Source organism: Capricornis sumatraensis, chromosome 23, assembly GCF_032405125.1.
Source record: "Capricornis sumatraensis isolate serow.1 chromosome 23, serow.2, whole genome shotgun sequence".
In the NCBI taxonomy this organism is placed as follows: domain Eukaryota; kingdom Metazoa; phylum Chordata; class Mammalia; order Artiodactyla; family Bovidae; genus Capricornis; species Capricornis sumatraensis.
The window spans coordinates 48,841,955-48,866,327 of record NC_091091.1 but is presented as its reverse complement, the minus strand read 5'-3'; the positions used below and the strand labels follow the sequence as shown (position 1 = coordinate 48,866,327).

The following is a 24,373-nucleotide window of genomic DNA, read 5'->3' as shown; positions in this document are numbered from 1 at the left end:
ACACACTGAAACCATACTCACAGAAAACTAGTCAATCTAATCACACTGGGACCACAGCCTTGTCTAACTCAATGAAACCAAGCCATGCCCGCAGGGTAATCCAAGATAGGGTGGGTCATGGTGGAGAGGTCTGACAGAATGTGGTCCACTGGAGAAGGGACTGGCAAGCCACTTCAGTATTCTTGCCTTGAGAACCCCATGAACAGTATGAAATGGCAAAATAATAGGATACCAAAAGAGGAACTCCCCAGGTCATTAGGCGCCCAATATGCTACTGGAGATCAGTGGAGAAATAACTCCAGAAAGAATGAAGGGATGGAACCAAAGCAAAAACAATACCCAGCTGTGGATGTGACTGGTGATAGAAGCAAGATCCGAAGCTGTAAAGTAACTTTAAGGGTTTTGTAATAATAGATGCAAATGGGACCCCACCTTAAGAAAATTTTATTGCTTACCGTTTAAATTCAGCAACTCCATAAATCTTGAACATGCTTTTGGCCCTCAGATAGTAAGGCTAAAAATGCAATTATAAAGTTGTTTGTCAGTTTCTCCTCCAGAATGCAATTTATAGCTGACGGGATTATGTCTACGGCATATGGAACTTTAGGCAATAAAAATCTGGAGAGCTCTTGAAAACTCAGACGCAAAAAACAAGATATCACATGATTAATTGCCCCTTTAATAAGGGATCCCTGGAGCTGGCATGATAAAGCAAAGGGAAGAAGGACTGAAGAAGTGAACAAGTTGATGAGATGGATAACCAAGTTGTGGGCAGAAGTCCAGTCATCTAACAATCATCTGTAGGACGGGGTGCGGCACAGAAGCAGGACACACCGACATTACAAAACGCTCCCTTCTCTCCTTCAATATACTCGCCAATTTAATACGTGAATTCTAACAGGGAAACCAACTGGCCGCAGTTTGCCACTTTTTGAAATGAAACACTACAGCCCATGACGAGACAGGTCCTGAGGGGGCCATGCCCATGGGCTGCCTGCACTCAGGGTCCGGGGCTGCACTCGGCAGGGAAGCGGCAGCTGCATCCGCTGCAGGCCGCTCCTCACCTCCTGCCCATCTGCCGCTCCCTGAGGACTCAGACTCCAGCAACCAGGGCCTGACCAGAACCCCTGTCCTTCCACACCAGGTGGTCTTCCTGCTCTTGGCCTGGAACCTCCACCACCCAACTGGACCCACCTTGACGACAGGGAGAGACGGAGAGCCAAATGCCTTGTGAAGCTCCAGGATGACCCTCCAGACCCCATCGCTGCCCGAGAACAGGCTGTCGGATGCTGACTAACGGGGTCAGGCAAGTGCAGCCGCTCAGCTGGTGAGCACACAGGGAATAAGAGACGGCTGCGGCTGGGAAGCCTGCCCCAAGAAGGCCTCGAAGACAGCAGAGGGAGCTGCAGATGGGGAGCCTTCAGCGGTGCTTCCATCGCCAGGATGCATGGCATCCCTGCAGTACACTCAGTCCCTGGTCTTTGGTTCCTTTATCTGGAAAATAACAGGGATGGTCTGGACAGTGCCCAAGGTCCCTCACAATGCTCAAGGTCCGGGGATCCAGGAAGTTTCGAGAGTCAGCTGCAGAGAAGCACTCAGAATGTATTAACATCTGTTCATTGGAATTCCTGCCATTTGCCTGCACGAGTCTTAATTAACATTTGAAGTAAACGTCAGCATTTCTTCAAGTCATTGAAAAGAAGTTCACAGCTATGTCCAAACTGACAGAAGCCAACAGACAGGCAGACAGACCCAGAGAGCCTAGCAGAGAAGGCTGGGGTCTGAGCGGAGGCTGGGTCAGAGAGACAGAATCACCTGTCCGGCTCCACTTCCTTCCTTGGACAGGCACAAGGTCACCTGCAGGCTTCAGGTTTAACTGTTCTGCCCCACAATGCCACACACAGACCATGCGGTCCAGACTCCACTTCTGCCTTTTTTTCCACTGAAGTGCAGTTGATGTATAATGTCATTTAAGTTACAGGTGTACAATTCCCAACTTTTAAAGGTCATATTTCATCTATGGCTTAAGAACCCACCTGCCAATGCAGGAAACGTGGGTTAGATCCCTAGCTCAGGAAGATTCCCTGGAGAAGGAAATGGCAACCCACTCCCGTGTTCTTGCCTGGAAAATCCCATGGACAGAGGAGCCTGGTGGGCTACAGTCCATGGAGTCACAAGAGTCGGACACGACTTAGTCACTAAGCACCAGCTCCATCTACAGTTATTATAAAGCACTGGATTTATTCCTCGTGTTGTAGATGCATCCCTGCAGGTTACTTTATACAGAACGGTCTGTGCCTCTTAACCCCCCGCCCCGCCACGGGCAACCACTCGTCTGTCCTCTGTGCCTGAGTCTGCTTTTCTGTCATGTTCAGTACTTGTCTTCCTCTGTCAGACTTATCTCACTTAGCATAGTGCCCTCCAGGTCCACCCGTGGTGCTGTGAATGAGGAAATCTCCTTTTTATGGCTGAGCAATATTCCATTGGGTGTGTGTATGCGTGCATATATACATTTTCTTTGTTCATTCATCTGTTGATGGAAATCTCCGTTGCTTCCATATCTCGGCGAGTGTAAATAAAACTGCTATGAATACTAGGGTGCATGTCCTTTTTTGAATTAGTGTTTTCCTTTTTTTCAGATATATACCTAGGAATGAAAATGCTAGGTCATATGGTAGTTCTGTTTTTATTTATTTGAGAAACCTCCATACTGTTTTTGACAGTGGTTGCACCAATTTACATTCCCACCGACAGTATAGGAGGGTTCCCTTTTCTCCACACTCTCATCAAAATGTGTTATCTGTGCTCTTTCCGAGGACAGCCATTCTAATAGGCATGTGGTAGCATCTTACTGTGGTTTTGATTTGCATTTCCCTAGGGACTCGTGCTGTCCAGCATCTTTTTCACGTGCCTCTTGGCAATATGCATTTCTTTGGAAAAATGTTTATTCAGTTCTTCCTGTCCATTTTTAAGGAAACATCAACAGAACAAAAAGACAATGTACTCAACAGGAGAAAATTTTTGCAAGTGATATGATTGATAAGGGATTAATTAAGCCAATATATATAAACATACAATTCAACATTCAAAAGCCAAACAACCCAATTAAAAAACAGGCCTGGCCTCCGGACAGTCACTGCACTTGTGTGCACGCCAGGTCCCGTCTCCTCCACCACCTCCCGAGAGTCAGAGAGGGGCGAGCACCTCTCCCCTCTGTCTAGCCTCCCCAACCAGCCCCCAGCCCTCCAGATGCTCCCAGACACCCGGAAGCTGCACATGGGCTAGACTGCACGCAGGACCAGCAGGCAGCAGAGAGCTTCCAGCATCACTGGCGGCGGCAAAGGCGTTAGTCTCAAATTATTATCAATAAAAGTTTTGTTTACCTAAAAAGATGTAAACACACCAGAAACTCTGAAGCAAATAAGCGGCCTGGTGCTTATGAGCAAATAAGCACTGTTCAGTTATACAACAACTATTCCTCACAGTCTTGAACTGGATAAAATAAAGATCAGAAAGCTAAGTGTTTTTCCAGATGAATTTTAGAAAGGAAAAACCACTACGGGGGGAAGTTACTTCTGGAGGAGGTTTAATAACTGAGAACAACTTTTTTATCCCTACCTTTAAAAGTACGTATTTTTGGTGGAAACAACATCAAAGACGACAAGTCTAGAACTCCTATACTTACACATGCACGTGTGCACACGTGACACTCACGTACAAATACTAGACACAAAACATATGTCTGAGAAATGAACGACAACAAAGAGTCATCATCTCCCTACTGCAATGGGCTAAGGCGTGCATTTGCCAACTGCAATGGGTTAGGTCTTAGAAACGCTTCTCCTCTTAACTGCATCCTTCTACGAATGTTTATATTCCATTTTTAGCTGGTCTAAACAGCCTGGCAGAAACCTGTGGTTGGGATGTGCAAAATTTGCACATGGAAACTCTTTGCCTAGTGACCCTGCCCCGACATTCAGCTGCAGGGGGACGGCTCCCAGTGACACAGCTTCTTCAGGATGAGAGGAAACGTCTTCCCCAAGCTGTGTGCTCAGCCCAGGAACCCCTGGCCCAGCCCGACCTGTGTGAAACCACGTACAGAGACAGCAGAGCACTTGCTTCCTCCACTGAAGGTTTCCATGGCGGCCCCTTCAGGAGCGACGGCCACGCCCACTGTCCATGAGGAGCCGCAGAGCAAGAGCACTTTCACCTCTGCCGGCCAGTGAGGGTGGAGAGGCGGGCCTTCTGGAGAAAGGCACAGAGCAGCAGCTTTACAAGCACCATCACAGCAAGACTCGGATGCCCCCAACACACAATACATGTGAGCATTCTGCCAATGGATGCCAAAAGTTAAAGTAAATGCCGGCCCAGGAGGACCAATGCTCTTGGAACCCCTCAGAATCTGCAGGTGTACTGAAGACAGTCTGTAAGCCAAGGTCTGGGTTACATGCATGTGTGTAGCTCGCATGGAGGGTGTCAGGGAAATGCTTCTAAGGAGACATATTGGGGCTCTCAGGGGACACATTAAATGAACCAGGAAGACCTGGAATAAGCGGGTGACAGCTCCGGAAGCAAGCAGCACGGAGGAGGCAAAGCCAAGACGCAGGCGCTGGGCAGAGAGCAGGCCGAGCGCTTCTCCCCACTGCCTGGAGCTGCAGTGGCGAGGCGGCTCAGCCCAAAGGGACACTGCACAGAAGAGCAGCACTCAGACGCCAGGAACCGCGGAGACGCTCTCTGGCTCGTCCTCCAGCCCGACACAAAGCTCCGAGAGCTGACAGAGGGTGACAGACCCTGGGTGTGAACTTGCCGGCACTGTGTGTCTAGGTCCCTGCTGGACCCCTCACACAGCACTTCCATGACACGGGGTACCCATCTCAACTTTGGATCGAGCCATTTCCACTGCAGACACCTGGTGGACCACCACCACTGCCCTGAATTCCACCAGCAAAGCTGAAACTAGCTGGCTGGGAAACGCTGGTCTCCCAGATCAGAGTCTGGAAGAAACTGGAAGTCAGTATTAGACCCCCGCAAGTCTGACACCAAGGGAGCAGATGCCCACAGCAATTTCCACACAACTGCCAACCGGCCCGCCCCTAACCCCGCCCAGCTCCATCCTCCCGCGTCTCCCCTCCCCTTCAGTTTTCTTCGGTGCTGCTTCTTGACCAGCTCCCTGCTCAACTGTCCCTCCAGATGGTCCTCTCCTCCTTGTGGCGTCCCCATAGCCTAACCCCCTGAGAACTGGCACGATCACCAGGTTGTGGCAAGCTGGGGCCTGGGCCCTTGCACACACCTCCCCCCGCCAGGCCTCTGTGGCCCTCGGGCACCGGCTCCATTGGCTGACCACAGACAACATCACAGTCTAGCTCTACCGTCAAGGCACTGGGCTCAGACCCGCAGCCCGGTCCCTCACCACTGCAGCCCCCTCCACGTTTGTGCACGCACACCCCCCACAGAAGGACAGAATACACCTGACTGCCCACCAAGCCTGTCCTGTGCTGGGCGAGGGCTCCGTGTAGGTGGAGCTGTCTCGTTCATTACTGCACCTTGCCCAACACGTGTCCCCAAGGCACAAGGCCTGTCACACAGCAGGCACTCATGTGCTGTGAATGAACAAACAAGTGACTCTAACTTAATCCTAAATTTATTCAATGTTTTCATTACAGCAAGACCCACTTCTGTCACTTGATACAGCAACTGGAAATAAAAATTCTGGATGAATCTGACACAAGACAATGCTTCAGTTCGACTCAAAAATTAAACTCATTTAACCTTTAACTCAGTTTAAATTCTAAACTGATCAGCATTCAAGAATGATCCTGTACATTAATATCAAGGAGCTGACCTAATTACTGACACAATTTAAAGAAAATAAATTTAACAAACCAAGTGTATTTTGAGTTTACAGCTTAAACCACAGTAACATCTTGAAAACAAAAGCTGAACATTATTCACTAATCACAGATGGTTTAAATACCAGAAAATATTAGATATACATGAACAATAAAAAATTCTGGAAATAAAATCCAAAGGCAAAATATCAGCAATACATGTCAATGGTCTCAGATCCTACACAGCTCTATTTTCATAAAGGGGAGTGGGAGCGCCGTGAGGCACGGTGAGGTCCAGAGCAGAGAGCCTGAGGAACAGCTCTGAGCTCTAGCCGCCAGGCCCCTTGTGTGGGGTCAGCTCTGTCCCCTATGAGACGGGCACAGCGTCGCCAGACAAGCTTTCAACACCAGCACGTAAGCATGAACATCCTGCATGTCCGTGATGTACACATCACGTTAGGAAGGCAAATACGTGAAGGACGCATCATCCTATCTGCTTTATTCTGACAACACTAATTTTGAGCTGAAACTTTCAAATGAGACATGAACTGGTGAACATTCTACTTTAAAGACATTCACATCCAGGCAAGGAGGCCCAAGGATACCGGAGTGGGAAGCCTATCCCTTCTCCAGGGGATCTTCCTGAGCCAGGAATTGAAGCGGGGTCTCCTGCACTGCAGGCGGATCCTTTACCACCTGAGCCCCCAGGGAAGCCCCCACACCCAGGCACCCAGCACAAAGTGACCCCAATTCTCACTGCTAAACCCTGACCAGGCCTGTCTCCAGCCCCTGCTCCACCGCTCATGTCAAGAAGCAGCACCAGGGAAGGAAAGGTCAGCTCTGTAGCAGAGTTAGTGCCGAGAACCAGAGTAAGTAGAGAGACCACCTCTTCTCCCCGCAGCCTTCCCCCAGGACTCCACGAGCAGCCCCCTCGCCCCCTCACTCCTCTGCTGACAAAGGGGCCCTTGTGCGGGGCTTCGGAGCTGCCCAGGGGCTGCACGCGGCAGCTGGCACTCAGCTCCTCGGGTGAGGCCCCGCCCATCCGAGCAGAGCCCGGACACCTGACTCCTGGCAAGCCAACCCCTCTGGAAAAGGGCTCTAGAAAACAAAGGAAAGGACCTCCAAGGTGTTACAGCGCGGTCATAGACTCCACTGCTTCTCCTGGAGTTTAACCTCCTTTCTCTCACCATCTGAACAAGCCTTTTAACCAACTTTCCTGACCGCAGCTAATTAAGAGTATGGAACAGGGTGCGGACTGCCAAGAGGCTGGCCAGAGGGGGCTGGCCAGCAGGCACAGTGACACGGGGCGGCACCAAGGCAGATGAGCTGGGAGGTGGTGGGAGTCCCACTACGTCCAGGCCCAACCACCACATGGCAGGGAGGCCTCCCAGGGGCCACTGCTGACTTGGCCAATTCCACCAAAACAGGCCCTGTGAGACCATAGGTCCCTAGGGGTCCCCACGAGAGCACACAGTCTAGGCCCTGTGGGCCTCAGGGTCACACATCAGACACCCTTCCCTTAAGGTGAGAGTTGCTGCTTGGAGAAAATGTGGAAGAGCCCCTGGCTTTCCTGGAACCTTTTTATCCTGTATTGAAGTATAAATGATTACCATGTTGTGATGAGTTTCAGGTGAATAGGAAAAGGACTTGGTCATACATACACACGTGTCCACTCCCCCTAAACGCCTCCCATCCAGGCTGCCACACAGCACTGAGCAGGCCCATGTGCTCTACAGGAGGTCCTTGTACATTATTCCTTTAAATATGGGCTTCCCTGGTGGCTCAGTGGTAAAGAATCTGCATGCCAGTGCAGGCGATGTGGGTTTGATCCCTGGGTCGAGAAGAGCCCCCTGGAGAAGGGAATGGCTGCCTGTTCCACTAGTCTTGTCTGGAGAACCCCATGGACAGAGGAGCCTGGCAGGCTACAGTCCAAGGGGTTGCAAAGAGTTGTACACAACTTAGAAACTAAACAACAGGCAACTCTGAGTTCCTCCTCTAAGTCTATGAGTCTCTTTCCATTTTCTAAATTCACCTGTATCATTTCTTTTTAGATTCAACATAATGCCATTTGCAGCAACATATAGGAAATGGCACCCCACTCCAATGTTCTTGCCTGGAGAATTCCAGGGACAGAGGAGCCTGGTAGGCTGCAGACCATGGGGTTGTGAAGAGTCGGTCACGACTGAGCGATTTCCCTTTCACTTTTATGCACTGGAGAAGGAAATGGCAACCCACTCCAGTGTTCTTGCCTGGAGAGTCCCAGGGACGGGGGAGCCTGGTGGGCTGCCGTCTATGGGGTCGCACAGAGTCGGACACAACTGAAGTGACTTAGCAGCAGCAGCAGGTGGACCTAGAGACTCTCATGCTGAGTAAAGAAAGTCACAGGAGGAGAAACATTGTATGTCATCCCTTAATACGGGAAAGCCCAAGGCTTCTAACCAGGTCATGACTCCCCTCCTGGTGACAGTAAACCAGATATGGTATGACTCACAAGTCCTGCACCCAGTGACGGCGCTGCCAGGAATGTCCTCCAGGGAGCACACACCACTCAGCCTGCGTCTCCTCCTCAAGGGCAAGGCCCGGCAGCAGAGTCGAGGCTTCTCGCAGCTGTGTCACGGCCACAGGAGACCTGCTTCTTTGGCAAAACTGCAGTGCCAGCCTTTCAAAAGAAGGCATATGGACAGAGGGGAGGTTCAACACCTAGAGGATTTTAGGACTTTTCCCAAGCCACAGAGGAAAGCACCCTCTCCCTCTGCTTGAAATCAGCCAACATACCTCCTTTACTCTAAAGTGCTCCCATACTTCAAATGTTGGAAACTTGTTAAAAAAAAAAAAAAAAAAAAAAAACTCATTCTGACAGTTTGGAGTTCATATTTAGAACTCATATATTTGTAGCTGTTATTCAACTGTTCATTTCTTCCTTCTAAGAGGACCCTGGCAAACTGAAAATTAAGTGAACCAACCCACAGACACAGAGTAGGATGGGAGGCACGGAGTCTTGTCATTTCTGTCACCCTGAAACACAGCAGTAAGACCGACGGAATAAAACTCTTACATTGCTATTTCCTCTCACATGGATGTGGAAAGTTCTAAATCTCAGTGACACTTGCTTAAAAATGCCCAAACACCCTGCTCCAACCTTTCGCCCTGCCCAGTAAACAGAGAGCCTGCGCAGCAGGCTAGAGTCTTAGGGGAAAGGGGAAAAGAAAGAGAAGAGGGCGAAAGCCAGTGAAGCCAGCAAAGCCTATCTGTCCCTTTCTGGGTCAGAAGCTGCACAGTATAGCGCGGCATCACCCCTTTCCGTGCTCGTGTGGCACCAGCCTGTGCTGCGGGGGCCTGTACCCACCTTCTCTGCGGTACAAGTTGCAGAGCCGACCCAGGAGGAGCCCCCCAGAGGCCCCGTGTGGAGGGCCGGTCACCCACCACGTGGCCCTGCTGTCACCTGAAGGCACACTGTGCGCTTGCTCGCCTGTGCCTCACGAAGTGGCCCTGAGATGCTGCCGCACAGCCGCCCTGGACGGCCCGTCTGGGGACAGGGACTCCTCCGGAGACGCTCCCGAGAGCTCCACCTCCGCTCCCCCTCACCGTGTCAGCCATCCGCCTGAAGACACCAGCGTCTCACTTGTACAGGACCCTGGGAGTGAAGTGCGTGCATGATCTGACCTGGATTATTGATGACCTAAGTCAGGAGAGGGACTCCCCACACGCTCCTGATAACTCAGCCCTGAGCCAGAAACCGCGCGGAGGGAGGCCCCTCGACACCGCCAGGCTGCAGGCTCACCAGGGCATCCAAGCACTTGCCCCAAAAACAGACTATTTGTGTTAAGCCACAGACCCTGGCAAGTTCTCCTCTCACAGACATGCTTATTTGACTCCAGAGACCTCCTTAAGGAACATTCTGTAAAATAAAATAGTTATATTTTTAAGCACACACAACACGAATCATTATTTTGAGCTACTGAAGAAAAGCCGCGAGACACCTAAACTGGCTGCAGGTAAAATTCCTGCAGCACGTGTCCCAGCCCCTTTCCTGGGAGCACTTCTTCAGGCGTTTATCCTTAAGAACACTCTTCTCTTCCTGAAAGACCAATTACAACAAAGCAAGTGCAATGTCTGTATTAAAATCACCCAATCTGTTGGGAAGAATTAGCTCACCAGCATCCCGGGAAGGTTTTCATGCCGTGCAGACTCTCAGGATCTATCCTGACCTGGAACCAGCAGACCAATGGGCACCGAGGTCCCACTCGGAGAGTATGGAGCAGCCCAGGTTGAGCAGGCTCAACAACCCCAGACAGACCCCCGACAGCCTCACATTCTCTTGATGGTCCCCTTAAATATTTAAAGATGAACAGGAAAGCAGCAAATGTATACGGAAGCCAGCAGTCACTGTCCGTTCAAACCAATGGACTCAATCAGACTTTGAGTCCAACTTCCCTTCGTGAAGGCCTCAAAGGCATCTTCCTTCCTTCAGGGGAGTGAGGGCGTTAGCACCTTCCAAAGTGAAAGCCTGGCAGTGTACCCGAGGGTCAACCTCCTCCCAGGAGGAACTCAGAGGCCCTGCCATGACGCTCTCTCAGGCCCCAGGGGGTTCTGGTGCATCCCCTTCAGCTGGCTGGCCACCCAAGTCCTCAGAGGAGGTAACGCCTAACCTCCATGCTCCTCCCAATCCTCAACACCAGAGGTGGCGAGGCCAGACGTCAGGAGCCAGAAATGACAACATCAACCCGAACCATATGTTCTTATCAAGCAGAAAACAGTCTGCATGTGCTTTTAAATGTTTCAACACACAGAAAGCTTTACAATGGTTTACTTCGGCTGGCCTATAACTTTTTCACTTGCATTTGGTATTTTTCTAAAACGCTTTATATAGAACAAATTAAAAAATGAAAAATAAAGATAACTCTTTGACAGACACGGAAGTACATCCAATTAATTCTCTCTAGCCTTCCATATCCAAAAGTCCTACTACTATTTCCATAATGTTAAGTATAACCCAGGGTTGTACAGTCCATTTTTAAGTAATCAAATACTATGATCAACCTTATGGAAAACCAAACAAGCCCAAAATAACCTTAGAAATACAAATATATCCTCCTGCCCTTATTTTAGATTTTAGACATTGTGGTGAATGATGATGAGGCCAAAGCTCTCCTGCCACAGGAAGACGGTGTGGGGGGAATCAGTCAAGCTCTTGCAAAAAGCCTGAACGAGACAGTTGTTAATGGAAACGTGACACTGGCAGGAAGCTACAAGAGTGGGACTATGACACCACTTTCCAAACTGCTATTCCTCACTCACATTTTTAGGAAAGGTGGGTAATGGATCTTATGCAAAAATGAAATCAATGACCACCGTATGAAGCCATATGTACAAGTAAACAGACTGATACAGGAAGCAGGAACCCTACTTTGTACAGAAGGGTGGAAGGAATTCCACTACAGATAGATGCTGGGGGCCAACTTCTAATTGACCTACTGAAGAACACAGCGAGGCCTCAGAGGAAACCGATGCCAGACTCACAAGCACTCAGGATGGTGAGAACAGGGGCCACCATCCTGAGGACGCTCTGCTCAACAGCCCCTTGGCCACCCCCACCACAGTAGCTGGCGAGCACAGCCCTGGAGGGTGCAAATGGCTCCACCTGCAAAAAGCCAAGTGGTGGGAGAGCCCCCTAGAGGTGGGCGAGGGCAGCACCCCCTTCCCTCAGACAGTGGGTTCTTACCAGAAGCCTTCCTTCCAGACCCAGAGGGCACCAAACTTGAGGAAAAAGCTCCACGACAATACACTTCTGGAAAGTAGAGGAGGGGCCACTTCCAAATTCACTTCATGTAGATAGAAAAACCCAAACGCCCAAATCTCACAAAGACATCACCAAAAAAAGTTATACACAACACCCCTCACAAACTTAAAATACACAAATCCTAAACTAAACAGCAAATTTATCTTTCAATTATTTATTTTTGGCTGTGCTGGCTTTCTGTTGCCACGCGCGGGCTCTTCTCTAGATGGGCGTGCGGCTTTTCACGGAGGCGGCCTCTCTCGTTGAGGCTCACAGGCCCCACGTGCCTGGGCTCCAGGAGTTGTGGCCCATGGGCTCAGTTGCTCCACAGCACATGGGATCTTCCTGGACCAGAGAACCGGACTCCCCTGAGTTCGCCCACAGACTCTTACCCAATGGACCACCAGGGAAGTTCCAAAATAGCAAGTCTACACCAGCTCTATGTAAGGGAAAAAAGATTATGCCATGGATTATTGTGGCGCAAAGTTTCAAGGTTGATATAGGCTTCTAAAATTAACTTATTTCACATTTAAAGAACAAAAGAGAAAAACATGATTATGTTGACAAATCCACAAAAACTGTTTAACAAAATTCAACAGATTGAGAAGCATTTTCAGAGGGAGGGGGGCCAGCTACTAAAGCCAACACAGGCAGCAGTCACCCTGCTGTCCCCCATGCCTGGGAGCACCCAGGGAGGCCAACTGCAAGGATTTTCATTCACTGTCAGACTGGAGGTTCCAGCCAGTGCAACAAAAGTAACAGAATGAAAAAGATCAGAAAGAAAGAAACAAAGAACCTTTACTCACAAACATTATGATTTTCTACAGAGAAAATCCTAAGGAAACTGCAAAAGAATTCCTGGAACTAAGAAGTGAATTTAGTGTTATGTACCAGCAGCAGTAGTTTTAAAGTGAAAAAAAAAAAAAAAGAAAAAAAAGAAAGAGAGAAAGAAATTAAGTGGATTTAGAGTACCATCAAAAACAAAGTATTTAGAAATAAGTTCTACAAAATATACATAGATTTTCAAGCTGGAAACTACCAAACATTACTGAGAAAAATTAAACAGAATCTAAACAAATGCAGACATAAACCACAATCATGAACTGGAAAATTCAATTTAAGATGCCAACCCTCCCAAAATTGATACATAGATTCAATGAACTCCAATCAAAATCCCAGTAGGCATTTTTGGAGAAACTGACACCTTGATTCTAAAAGTCATATGGGAAATTGAAACCTAGAAACCAAGACAATCTTTAAAAAAAAAAAAGGGGGGGGTGGCTGGAAGACGCAAAGACTCATCACAGAGCTCCATCAAGTCGGCACAGCACTGGCACAGAGCAGATGAAAAGGCCAGCGGAACGAAGCACTGTCCAGACATGCAGAACCCACACAAGGATGGCCATGTGACTGATTGTCAACAAAAGCACCAAGGCAACTCCCTGGAGAAAGGAATTGGTTCCCCACTCCCCTCCTTCAGCAAATGATGCTGAGACAACTAAGTAACCTGCAAAACATTGAGAACCTCACAAGTTAATTCGAGATGATGGAATACCTATCTAAACAGGAAAAGCTAAAATTACGTTTTTCAAATAACTGAAAATGTGAAATCAAAGCAGGAAAATATTTCTTAGAGACACAAAAGATGCTGAACAGAAAGGAAAAAATAGTTGGTCTTCCTCAAAATTAAAAACTTCTATTCACTAAAGACATTAGTAGAAAAATAAAAACATGTCCCCAAATGTGAAAAAATGATCAATACAAATATCTGATCACCAAATGGTAAGCAGAACTACAAATTGAAAATAGCAGTTTAAAAACACACAAGAGACCCGCCTCACAATGAACACTTACTGAGAACAGTGTTCAGAGATCAGCCAGTGGGAAAGGGCAGGTCACCACAGAGAGAAAGCAGACTTCGTACCCATCAGGATGACTGAACCTCTAAAACCTATCCACACCACACACGAGGGCACAACACAAACTCTTCTACATTCCCAGTAAAAACGCAACAATGGTGACTGGGGAAAGCTGGCAATTTCTCAGGAGGTTATATATCCATTTGCCATGCAGTCCAGCCATGCAATTCACACCTAGGAATTCACTCAAGAGAAACGAAAACATCTGTCCATAAAGAGGCTTGAACAAGAATTCTCTTAGCAGTTTTACTCACGGTAGCCCCAGATTGGACAATTCAGCTGTCCAGCAACATGAGAATGAACAAACAAGCTGTGGTATATTCATATAACAAACTACTACTTCTTAAAAGAGAGTGAACTACTTACTGATGCACAAAACTATATAGGTGAACTTTGACATCATCACTGAATCAAATAAAAAAGCAGTATATGTTGTTGGCTCCATGTATGCAAATTTCAAGACCTGGCAGAACTAACCCAGCATGACAGGAATCAGAACACTGGATGCCAACGGGAGGGGCTGACTGAAAGGGGGCATGAGGGAACCTCCTGGAATGTTTTATATCTTGCTTTGGGTTGGTGGCTGCATGGCTTTACATATCTGCAACAACTCACTGAACTTTATGACTTAAAAATCTATGGATTTGACAACATTATGCAATTTTTGCCTTGGTTTTGTAAATGAAACTGTTAATTCTCAGTATTCACAGAGATAATTTTTATGCTATTCTAATTCTGAACTCCCCCTCCCTCGAAATTAACCACATGTAACAGACCCCTGGTTTGTCCCCGCCACACACACACAAAACACCTCCATGCCGAAGCCTTAACTTCAGCCAGCACCCAACCACCTCCATGCTCCAGCCTGGCATGGCCAGTGAAGTAAGACAGGAGCCAGGGCTGCTCTGGAACGGGAGGGCCTCCCCTCCTCTCCCCGCTCTTCCCAGCAGCGGTCTGTGGCACCTCGCACCCGGAGCCCAGCCTGCAGATACCGAGGGGAAAGCTGGGGGCCGGACTCCAGGGACCATCCCCCAGCAGACTCAGCTTACTGCCCACCCCCCCGTGCTTCTCCCCCAGAGAAATGGGCTGCATCTCACGAAGCCCTTGGTGGAGGAGCTTGCTTTCTGCAGCCCAGCCTGATCCTGACTCGATGTAGCAAGCACAGAGGGCAGAAGCAAAGCTAAGCCGCGTCCTCCCTCTGCTCTCACACTTGGGAATGGGCACTCGGGGCACTTCAAGAGGTGCTTTCCCTCCTACCTTTTCTTCCCCAAATTCACTGTGTCTTTAAAAAAAAAAAAAAGGAATTCAGCACATAATTTCTGTGATTTACTGTGCAATGAACATGCTAAAAGACAAAATGACATTTTCTCTACAAAGTATTTGGTGCCTGTGATTTTCTGAGCACTACAGCCAGATGGTTCTCATAGAAATAGAGAAGACTGTATTCATATAGTTCAAAGGTTTGCTTATTTTTCGGTCTTAAAAAAAGACTATTGATTGTAACATGCAGCTCTACAGGAAAAATCTTGACAGAGGCGGCGGAAACTGATATTTATTACTGCACTTGTGCTCATTACGGCCGTCTCTGACAGGGGTCCACTGAAATCAATTTTTATGTTTCTTATGCATTTTCTTTATCTAACGTTCCTGGAACTGTGTTTATTAGCCAGTTAAGACAAACACAGAGCAGAGGAGTGGGTGGTTTTTCCCCCTCTTCTGTCAGAAATAAAAAGAACTGCAATTTTAATACAACTGCTATTCACAATCAATGAATGAAGGAAATGGAATGTTACATTTCACAAAAAAACATTAAAAAGTGCTTTAACTTTATGTTTTTACAATTAGAGAAAATACCAGAGAGCATTCAAAAAAAGGGAGAAGGGAGTTCCATTAGAAACGGTAACATGCTAAACTTCCTCTGAAAAGGGGATTTTCCACCCTTCCCCTCAGCCACACACACACGCCAACATCAGACACCATTTCCAAGAGCCCCAGTGGGGCTCCCGATTAAGCTATTCCAGGACTCTGGAATAAAACTCACCTGGCAAGCTGATGAACAGTGAAGGCTGGTCCCGATTTAAAAATCAAGACTAGGCAAGCAGCTCCCTGTCACCAAATTTCCAGAGGGATCCCCCCAGCCTACTTGCTTTAAGAATCAAAGTGTTCAACGCTCATGGTACCTCTGTATACGTACACATTAATGTGTCTTGGGGCTTCTAATTACAGGTTATGCTGCTATGGTTAATCAAAAGTGGAAGGTTCCTGGGCAACAAGCACAGATGCTGAAAATAACAATCATGGCCCTACCATTTCTAGCGAGATGCTAATTTCTGTGATTTGTAGCGTGTGGCTCGTGTTACCCTGTGGTCAATGGTGAACAAGCAATAACCATATTCTCTCTGTCGCTCTAAACATACCAGGTAGTGGGTGTCACACAGGATGCTCACTCACCCAGTGTCTGGGGTCTTCGCGCCATGCAGCTTTATCCCATGCAGACCCTGCTCACAACCAGAGATCTCCAGCTTCCCCAGAGGGCTGTCCATCACTTTGTATTTCATTTCACAGGTCTCGTCCATCTTCCCAAGTACCTAAAGAGAACAATCACTACAGCTGAGCCCATGTGAAAGAGTGTGGTCACTTCTAAAGTATAACAGAAGCCCCAGCTATATAAGACATAAAACATCTTCTGAAGCGTTCTTCCCCATTTTTTGAATTTAATTATAATGTGTCATTTTTATAACACAGTTACTTTGGAGACAGAAAATTACCGTAATTACACAGAACAGCAGTGCCTTCTCCTTCCGTTTCCTTAAATTACTATCTCCCTTTCTTCTCAGTTATCTTTAACCAATGCATAGTCAAAGATGAAATTAAAGCTCCTCTTAAATAGTCTCTAAAACTATTTAAAATGAAACAATTACCAACAACTTTTTAAATGACGACTAAAGACAAACCATGTGCTATTTTGAATAAAGTATATTTAACAATAGAGCATTATGGAGTGAACTTACAGAAACAGTGCAGTGTAACTCTGCTCTTACACAATGGCCCCTGTGTTAACAGGTGGCTGGCCGGGTAGATGCACACTGAAACACAGTGCTTTCGCTCTGGAAAGCACACAAATCTCAGCTACAAACTGAAGTCGCTCAGTCGTATCCAACTCTTTGTGACCCCATGGACTGGAGCCTACCAGGCTCCTCCATCCATGGAATTCTCCAGGCAAGAAAACTGCAGCGGGTTGCCATTTCCTTCTCCAGGGGATTTTCCTGACCCAGGGGTTGAACTCTGGTCTCTGCATTGCAGGCAGACACTTTACCATCTGAGCCACCTGGCAACTGTCAGGGTAGGCCCTCTCTTCAATTTTTAAAGGGATCCGAAATGTAAGGACCTTAGCAATAGGGCAGCCCTTCATCCATTCTCACCTTTTAGAACAGGAGGGACACAGCTGGGAACAAGATCTGTGTCTCTGACGTTTTGCATGACCTTCTCCATTTCAGGAGAAGGGCTTCGGAGGGGGGTCTAGTGGCGATCAGGAGGGTCAGGAAGAACTTGTCCAGAGAACTGTACAACAGCTATCCTATGATGTATCATCCATGTGAATTTTGAGGGACGTTGATTTTCGTCAACTCAGCAAAGAAAGAAAAGCTGTACTAAGAGCAGCAAGAAGCCAGGACCATGGTTTAGGCCAATTGACATAAAAAAAAAAAAAAAAAAAAAACTCTTGACTCCAGAGGCGAGAGCTGTGGGGAGCCCCCCCCTGGCCCGGAGCGGCACTGGGCTGCTTCTTCCCCACATGGACCCCTGCCCCGCCCCTACTAATATTCCTCTCTCCAGAGCTCCACCCTCAGCCACAGCGGTCTAGGGTACACCAAGCTCCAGGGCAAGGCCTCCCTCTGAGCTCACCTGCTTACCTGCTCTCTCGACCCGTGTGTCCCAAAAACACGCCAAAAGAACTTGACAAAAACTGGAACCTTGCACAAAATCTCCTGTACACAGCACTTCCACCCACCCCTGCCTTCACCCAGACCCGGATTCGCCCTGGGCGATGCGTCCCCGTGCGCCCCGCCAGCTAGGCACTCACCTCTCACTGTCAGCTCCTTCATTTCCACCCCACCTGCCAGGACTCCCCCACCAACTCTCACCTCCCTGAGGAAGGGCTCCCGGGACTCACTACACTTGGGCTCTTCCCAGGCCAACCACCTCTCAGCTAAAACGCTAACAACGTGAAGGGGCCACAGCAGGGCCAGCAAACTGCACCCCATGGGCCAAACCCAGCCCAGTACCTGCTTCTGTAAATAAAGCTTTATTGGATACACCCATGCTCGCCATTTACAGGCTGCTGGCCGTGGCTGCCTTCACGCTCCAGGGGCTGAGCCAACTGGCTGTCCTGCAGCCCTAAGCCACAGGCGCTCCTCACAGGCATCGAGGGCTCTACTCCCCGGGCGTGGACACCAGAAACTACCCCTCCCCGACCATCCAGTCTACACCATGCAGCCTGCTGTCTGCCCTACTGTGAAACTGCAGCACACCTCCGCTGCTCTCGCCCCAGGTTCTTCTCCCTTCCCTGTGCCTTCCACCTGCTCCTAACGTCTCTTGCTGTACCTCTGTTCGCTGAACCCAGGGTAGGCCAGGTGAGAGCAGGGAAGCTGGAAGAAAACTTGAAGAGCCGCAGGAACTGCAGACATGTTTACTCTCTGCAGGCTGGCATAGCAGCCGCAGCAGCAGCAGACATGCTGGAGCCTCTCCTCCCAAGGTTGACCCAGCAGACGCAGCCATAAGGCAGCCACAAGGGCGTCTCAGGTGGTGCTTACACAGGGTACTGCACGTGTGAGGGGCTGTAAGTGACCTCAGCTGTTACATAACCACATATTCACAAAACGTGGGGCAGGAGCCAGCAGCCACGGGGCCAGAGAGAGCCTGACCACCGCCACCTGGCCAGCTGCTCTTTCTCTACGTAAGGCCATGCTGATCGCCACCTCTGCCTCCCAAGAGCCCAGGACAGAAGAACAAGCCATGCCTTGAAGAGGTCAAGCGGCGTTCCCCAAACCGCACGGCGCTCCAGCATCACTCCCAAGGCTCAAAGGCGCGTTAGCGGGATAAGAAGAAAGCAGCTTTGTTTTTCTACCAAGTACGTACTCGCCAATTGTTCACCGACCCCTGCCCTCTACCCAGTCCTGCTCAGAAGCACTGGCCTCCGTCAGGCTGTTTCGCAGGCAGGACTCCTGCTTCCAGGCACGAGAAACCAGTACTGGCTAATTTAAGCACAAAAGCAACTTACTGAAAGACTCACAGAAGTTCTGGGAAGAAGTTTAGAAAACGGTAGGAACCAAGACTGGCCACCGTCCAACCACAGGCAGCACCAAGCCTCAGGATACACCTGTGGGAGCGCCGGGGACTGCAGGCACGCGGCAGGCCCCAAGGGCACCCCCGCCAGCGAACAGGATGCTGCGGCCACTGTCAGCGCCCTGCTGCCTGGGCTCCCTCTCACGTGTCCTGGGACTCGAGGCCCAGGCAGGAGCTCAGAGCTGGTGTGGGGCCAGGCCCACGGCACCTGTGTCAAGTGTCCAGGAAGAAGGACAGCTGCCAGGAGGGCTTTTCCGTGTAGGCCCCCCTCAAGGACACGGACCAGCACTGCTACAGAAAATAAGACTGGCACAGCGCCAACCACGAGAAAGGTCGAATGGCAATTTCCACTCCCCTTCCCAGGCCTCAACCTTCTCAACAATAAGATAGGAATAGTAATCCTGTTTTCACCAACTTCACCAGGGTATTCTGTGGGCCCCCCTGGAGAAGATGGGAAAAGCCAAGAATGGGGTGGGCCAGGTACTCTTGCATTTGGAAAGACCTCTGTCCTGCTCGGCACACACCCAACCCTCACCCTTACTCCAAGCAAAGGCTGGAGAGACACGTCCAGCTGTGCAGAGCAAGCCAGGGGCAGGCAACGAAGGTGACTTGGGGCGTGGGGGCACGAGGGATTCCCCCACTTGGGAGGACGGGCGAGCTCAGGCCCCTCACTCCTCTGGGAGAAGGGCCTTGCAGGTCAGGCCAGGTTCCTGAGCACAGCCCAGACTGGCTACACTTTGGAGGCCACTGACCTGGAATGCAGGGAAAGGGCAGCCAGCCAGCTTCCTGAGCTGGAAGGGCTGCCTCTGAACCGAGTAATGGCCACACGCTCCAGCTCCTCCACCTGTGAGGGGCCACGAGGACTCCAAAGCTCGGCCCGAAGCCGCCGTGCTGCCCATGGTCTACAGCGGCACACACCTCGCAACACCGCACTGGCCCCGGACCACTACCTGGGGCTCGACTCACAGCCCGCGCGCAGCTGCCTCTGCACTCTCAGAACCAGCTCCGCCAGCCTGCACAGAGCAGGGGGCCAACCACAATCATGCCAAGAACCAGCAAAGGGTAGCTCGTTCTTAATAGGAATAACTGGCAAGTTCAAAGTCTCAGTTCTGAACAAGTGGCATGTCACTTCCAGCCATATCCACGCAGTGGATGATGTAGTTACGTGAAGTCTGAGGGAGTGAGCTCCTTCGGCTTCCTTACTGGGTAAACAGGATGGAAATCAAAGCCTACTTCAGTGTTCCTGAACGTGAGGACTCCCCGAGGACTCAGGCCTGGTACCCGCGGCCCAGCCCCTCCACCCTCAGCCTGGCTGTCCTTTCAGGAGCGCCTCTGGGCTTTCAGGCCCATTAGCAGCACCCTGCTCGTCAGAGATAATGAACCATAACCCACCGATGGCTACTTTGCCAGAAAAAGAAAAGCTGCAATTTTTACAATATTTTATACCAACTCTGCCAGAAATGGCATTTGAGACTCCACAGAAGCCTGTGCAAAACTTCCTTTCCTGTAGACAACCATGACATTCCGCACAGAGTCCTTCCATAAGCAAGAGTAAAAATTAGCTGAATACTGAATCCTACTATGTAATGGATAATGTGTCCCCAGGACAGAAGCGCTGGGCCATTTGGCGTGGAGTGTGTGTTGAAGAGAAGCCCAGGCTGAAATAGCAGGCGTGCTACAGGTCCCGTGGAGCTGGCAGGCCTGGCAGAGGGGTAGGGGGAAGCCAGCAGGAGAGACAGGAGCGTCACAGACACCAAGAGGGACCCTCAGAGGCTGGAACCAGGCAGCAAGAAGGGCGCGGTTTCAATAGCAGGCGAATGCATCAGGGAGCCAGGGCATCTCAACACAGGCTGGTGGGAGGCGCCGTCTGGAAAACAATGCCAGACACACACGGGGCTGCCACACACACGGTGGCACAAAGAAGCTGACGGAATCCTGAGCCCTGTGAGCACGACAGACCTGCCCAACACCCCACAGCAACGCCTCTAGGCTGCGGAGGCCAACCCACCTCCAGCTCTGAGATGGAATCCCACCAACGGACGCCAGCCCAGAGAAGACCATGACTGTGACCCCAACAAGCGAGCTGCAAAGGGAACAAGACCCAGGAAACACGCTGCTCACTGCGGACTCTCCAACATTCACGGCCCAAGCACCAAGCCTAGGGCCAAGCAGGTTTCTGGCAGCCAGGCAGGACTCATGGCCAGGCTGCTGCCAGGTGGGGAGGGTGGCTGCCCCAGGGGAGCAGGGCCACCTGCTGCAGGGGAACAGCTGAGAAGGTCTGGAGAAAGTGACATCTACACAGAGACCGGAATCACAACAAGGAGCCGGCCAGGCGAGAAGGCGCGTGTGGGAAGCAGGCCGGGTGGAGAGCCCAGCAGCAGAGCTGGGGGCCGGGGAGGAGGCCCAGCCCCTGCAGAGAGAACCGCGGGCAGACACGCGGCCTCCGTGGGTCAGCGTCTAGCCTCGCTTTGTCCCTGAGGCACCCCAGAGCTTTACACTGGGGACAAATCCACGGGTTGGCCTTTTCAAAGACATCCTCTGGCCGCTGTGTAAAGAATGGGTGAGCACGGAGGTTGGGAGTTGCGGTGGAGACCATGGAGACAGTTCGAGGCCTGACAATGAGCTCAACCCGTGCGGGAGAGAAGGCAGCCTGCATAATGCGCTGTGAGTAAGGGTTAATAGTGAATGTTCAACAATACTCGGGTGCCCTTACGCATGAGCCCCCAGGCTCAGGGGCGCACAACTGGAGTGAGACAAACGGGGTCTACCGGGGGAGGAAGACTGCCCACAGAGGGCAAATCCTGCCAAACGATCTTTGCAGCTAGATCCAAAAGTGCTCTGAAGTAAAAGCGTATTTTAGACTATCCGTACAGATACGGTAGAATGATTTAAAGTATCCACCTGCATCTCTTACTTGCATGTTCTGAGTTTTCTAAACTTGAAATTCTTTTACAAGGATAAAAACTGTATTAAAATTCAACATAATATACAGATGATGTCAGCAAATGTTCTACATTTATCACTGTCTAAATCTCACAGCCATAAAACAAAGGACTGTTACTACTTTTCTTTGTAAAATAAAAACTCTGGGGTATGAAATTGTATCTGACTTATAAAAAAATTAGGGGGAGTGTCCTTCCCTGGTAGTCCAGTGGTTAAGAATCTGCCTTGCAACACAAGGGACACCAGTTTGATCCCTGGTCCAGGAGACAATTCAGCCTGCGCTCTGGAGCCTGGGCTTCACGACTGCTGACGCTCTGACACCCAGAGCCTGCGCTCTGCAACGAGAGAAGCCACCGCCAGGAGAGGGGAGCCCCACCCGCCACAGCCAGAGAAAGCCCGTGCGCAGCAGTGAAGACCCAGCAGAGCCAAAACAACCAGATCTCAAAAAAAAAAGTTGGATAAAATGAAGATCCAAGAAAGAAATCACATCTCCTTTCCCGTCACTAGTTCCTACACATGAGGCCTGCACAGCCCCCCAACACCTTGGGGCCCTCCCTTCCTGCCTGACCTCACCTCTGGCTGGCGAACCGGATCCACTCCATGCCTACCGCGCCTTGCACACACAGACATGGCTCTTGCCTCAGCACCTTTGCACCTGCCACTCATGCTGCCTGAAACGCCTTCCCTTCACATTCTGGCACAGGGGCCTCCGTCCCTTAGTTCACAGTCCTGCTCAAACGCCACTGTCTCAGAAAAATCTTCCTAAAACAGTCCATCTCCTTCATCCATCCTTCCCCATCTTTTTCCTTTATAGCACTTGTGTCATGTAAAATTATACTAGATTTATTTTATTTGCCATATGTTGCCTTCACTAGAATGTAAGCTCCAATACAGGTAGCAAATGTTATGTGATAACTCTGGCCAATGAATAAGGAGAAGTCTGCTGAGGGGTCTTGTTTTAACTTTAAAGAAGTGTTTACATGGCCGGCACCATCTCCTCCCCTTTCTCCCTTTCTTGACACTGCACATGTGATGCCTGGAGCCGTGGCAGCCATCGATAAACATGAAGCAAAGGCAATGGGCTGGAGAGCCCCTGGCCCCGACGCTGCAGCCCCTACCACAGCAGTGCTGTCTGTGGCTAGACTTCTCCTTGTGTGAAGAAGAGAGAGCTGTTTGTTTCAAGCCAAGGTTGTGAGGATTTCCTGTTTCAACTTGAAAAGTGAAAGTGTAGTCTCTCATTCATAGCCGACTCTTTGCAACTCTATGGACTGTAACCCTCCAGGCTTCTCTGCCCATGGAATTGTCCAGGCAAGAATACTGGAGTGGATTGCCATTTCCTTCTCCAGGAGATCTTCCCAACCCAGGGATCAAACCTTGGGTTTCCTACATTGCAGGCAGATTCTTTACTGTCTGAGCCACCAAGGGAGCTGATGCTGTATACTAACACTTAGAATGCATCATAGGTGCTCAGCAAATAAATGCTGAATAAATGAGCTAATTATCCAAATCGGTCAAGTATACTTGATGTGAGGACTCAGAAGGAGAACTCCAGGATTAAAGACAGGCTGGGGTCTGAGGGCCAGAGGCTTCCTGGAAGAGTGCCTACACAAAAAGACGAGTCACCTTTTCTGAGGGAGGGGTGAAGGAGGGGGCATTCCTGGCAGGCAGGTCTGCCGTGCTAAGGCCCTGAGCCAGAGGGAGCACAGCGTGGCTGGGAGCTCGGGAGGCCGCAGACACGGGACGGCAAGGACCCACGTCAGAGGGAGCCCACGGCAGTAGCTCCTGTGGGGACAGGAGCAGGGGGACAAACGGAAGCACCGAGGACCCAAAGCCTCCTGAGCAGGGGAGGGGCGTGTGGTGTCTGGGATGCTGTAACCACCCCACAGAGTTATGTGTTCATAACAGAATCTGCCCCAGTAACAGCAGGCCATGCCGGTTTCCAAGCCAGAAAGAGGAGGAAAAGTTGTACCACCCAGCCATCATTACTCCTAAACAACAGCTTTACAGCTGAGGAAAACAGGGGCTTGTGCTGGCAACGGCGATCTGCAGGCCCTTCTTCCGGAAGCAGCCAAGTGGAGGCCTGGGGAGCCCCGTGGGAGGACGGGAGGAAAGCCACCACCCAAAGCCCACCATCAGTTTCCAACGTGCCAAACCCACAGGCGTGTGATCTGAGAGCTAGGCTACAGGGTCCTGTGGAGGCTGTGACAAGCCAGCTCTTTGAATATTTTCCAAGAGCCACAAGGGGCCTGCTCACATGGTGGGAAACCTGACTTCCTTAATGGAGTCCCCCAGCCGCAGGTAGAACCAGGCCCACACGCTTTCAGGGGGACAGCACCACAGGCCACGTTTAGGACACAGAAGGGGTTAAGCAGCCAGCCAGCCAGCCCCCCCTTCCACTGCCATGAAGCACAAGTCCGTGACCCCAGCCTGGAGGCCTGGCAGGCCCAGCTCCCTGCATCATCATGGCAGCCACCTAAAGCCACAGAGTGGCTGACATTAATTGGTGGCAGAAAAAAATTGATTTTTCATGGCTATTTGGAGACCTCTGAAAAAACTAAGTG

The 24,373-nt window shown here is 50.1% G+C and overlaps 1 protein-coding gene across 1 annotated transcript in view; it reads right to left on the bottom strand.

Annotated features, from left to right (window-relative positions):
- Positions 1-24,373, bottom strand: part of MGMT (O-6-methylguanine-DNA methyltransferase) — a 264,390-nt gene that overhangs the window by 198,380 nt on the left and 41,637 nt on the right. The window contains exon 2 of the mRNA XM_068961690.1: positions 15,978-16,114. Coding sequence (XP_068817791.1) covers positions 15,978-16,102 — 125 coding nt within the window. The 5' untranslated portion in view covers positions 16,103-16,114. The remainder of the gene's footprint in view (positions 1-15,977; positions 16,115-24,373) is intronic.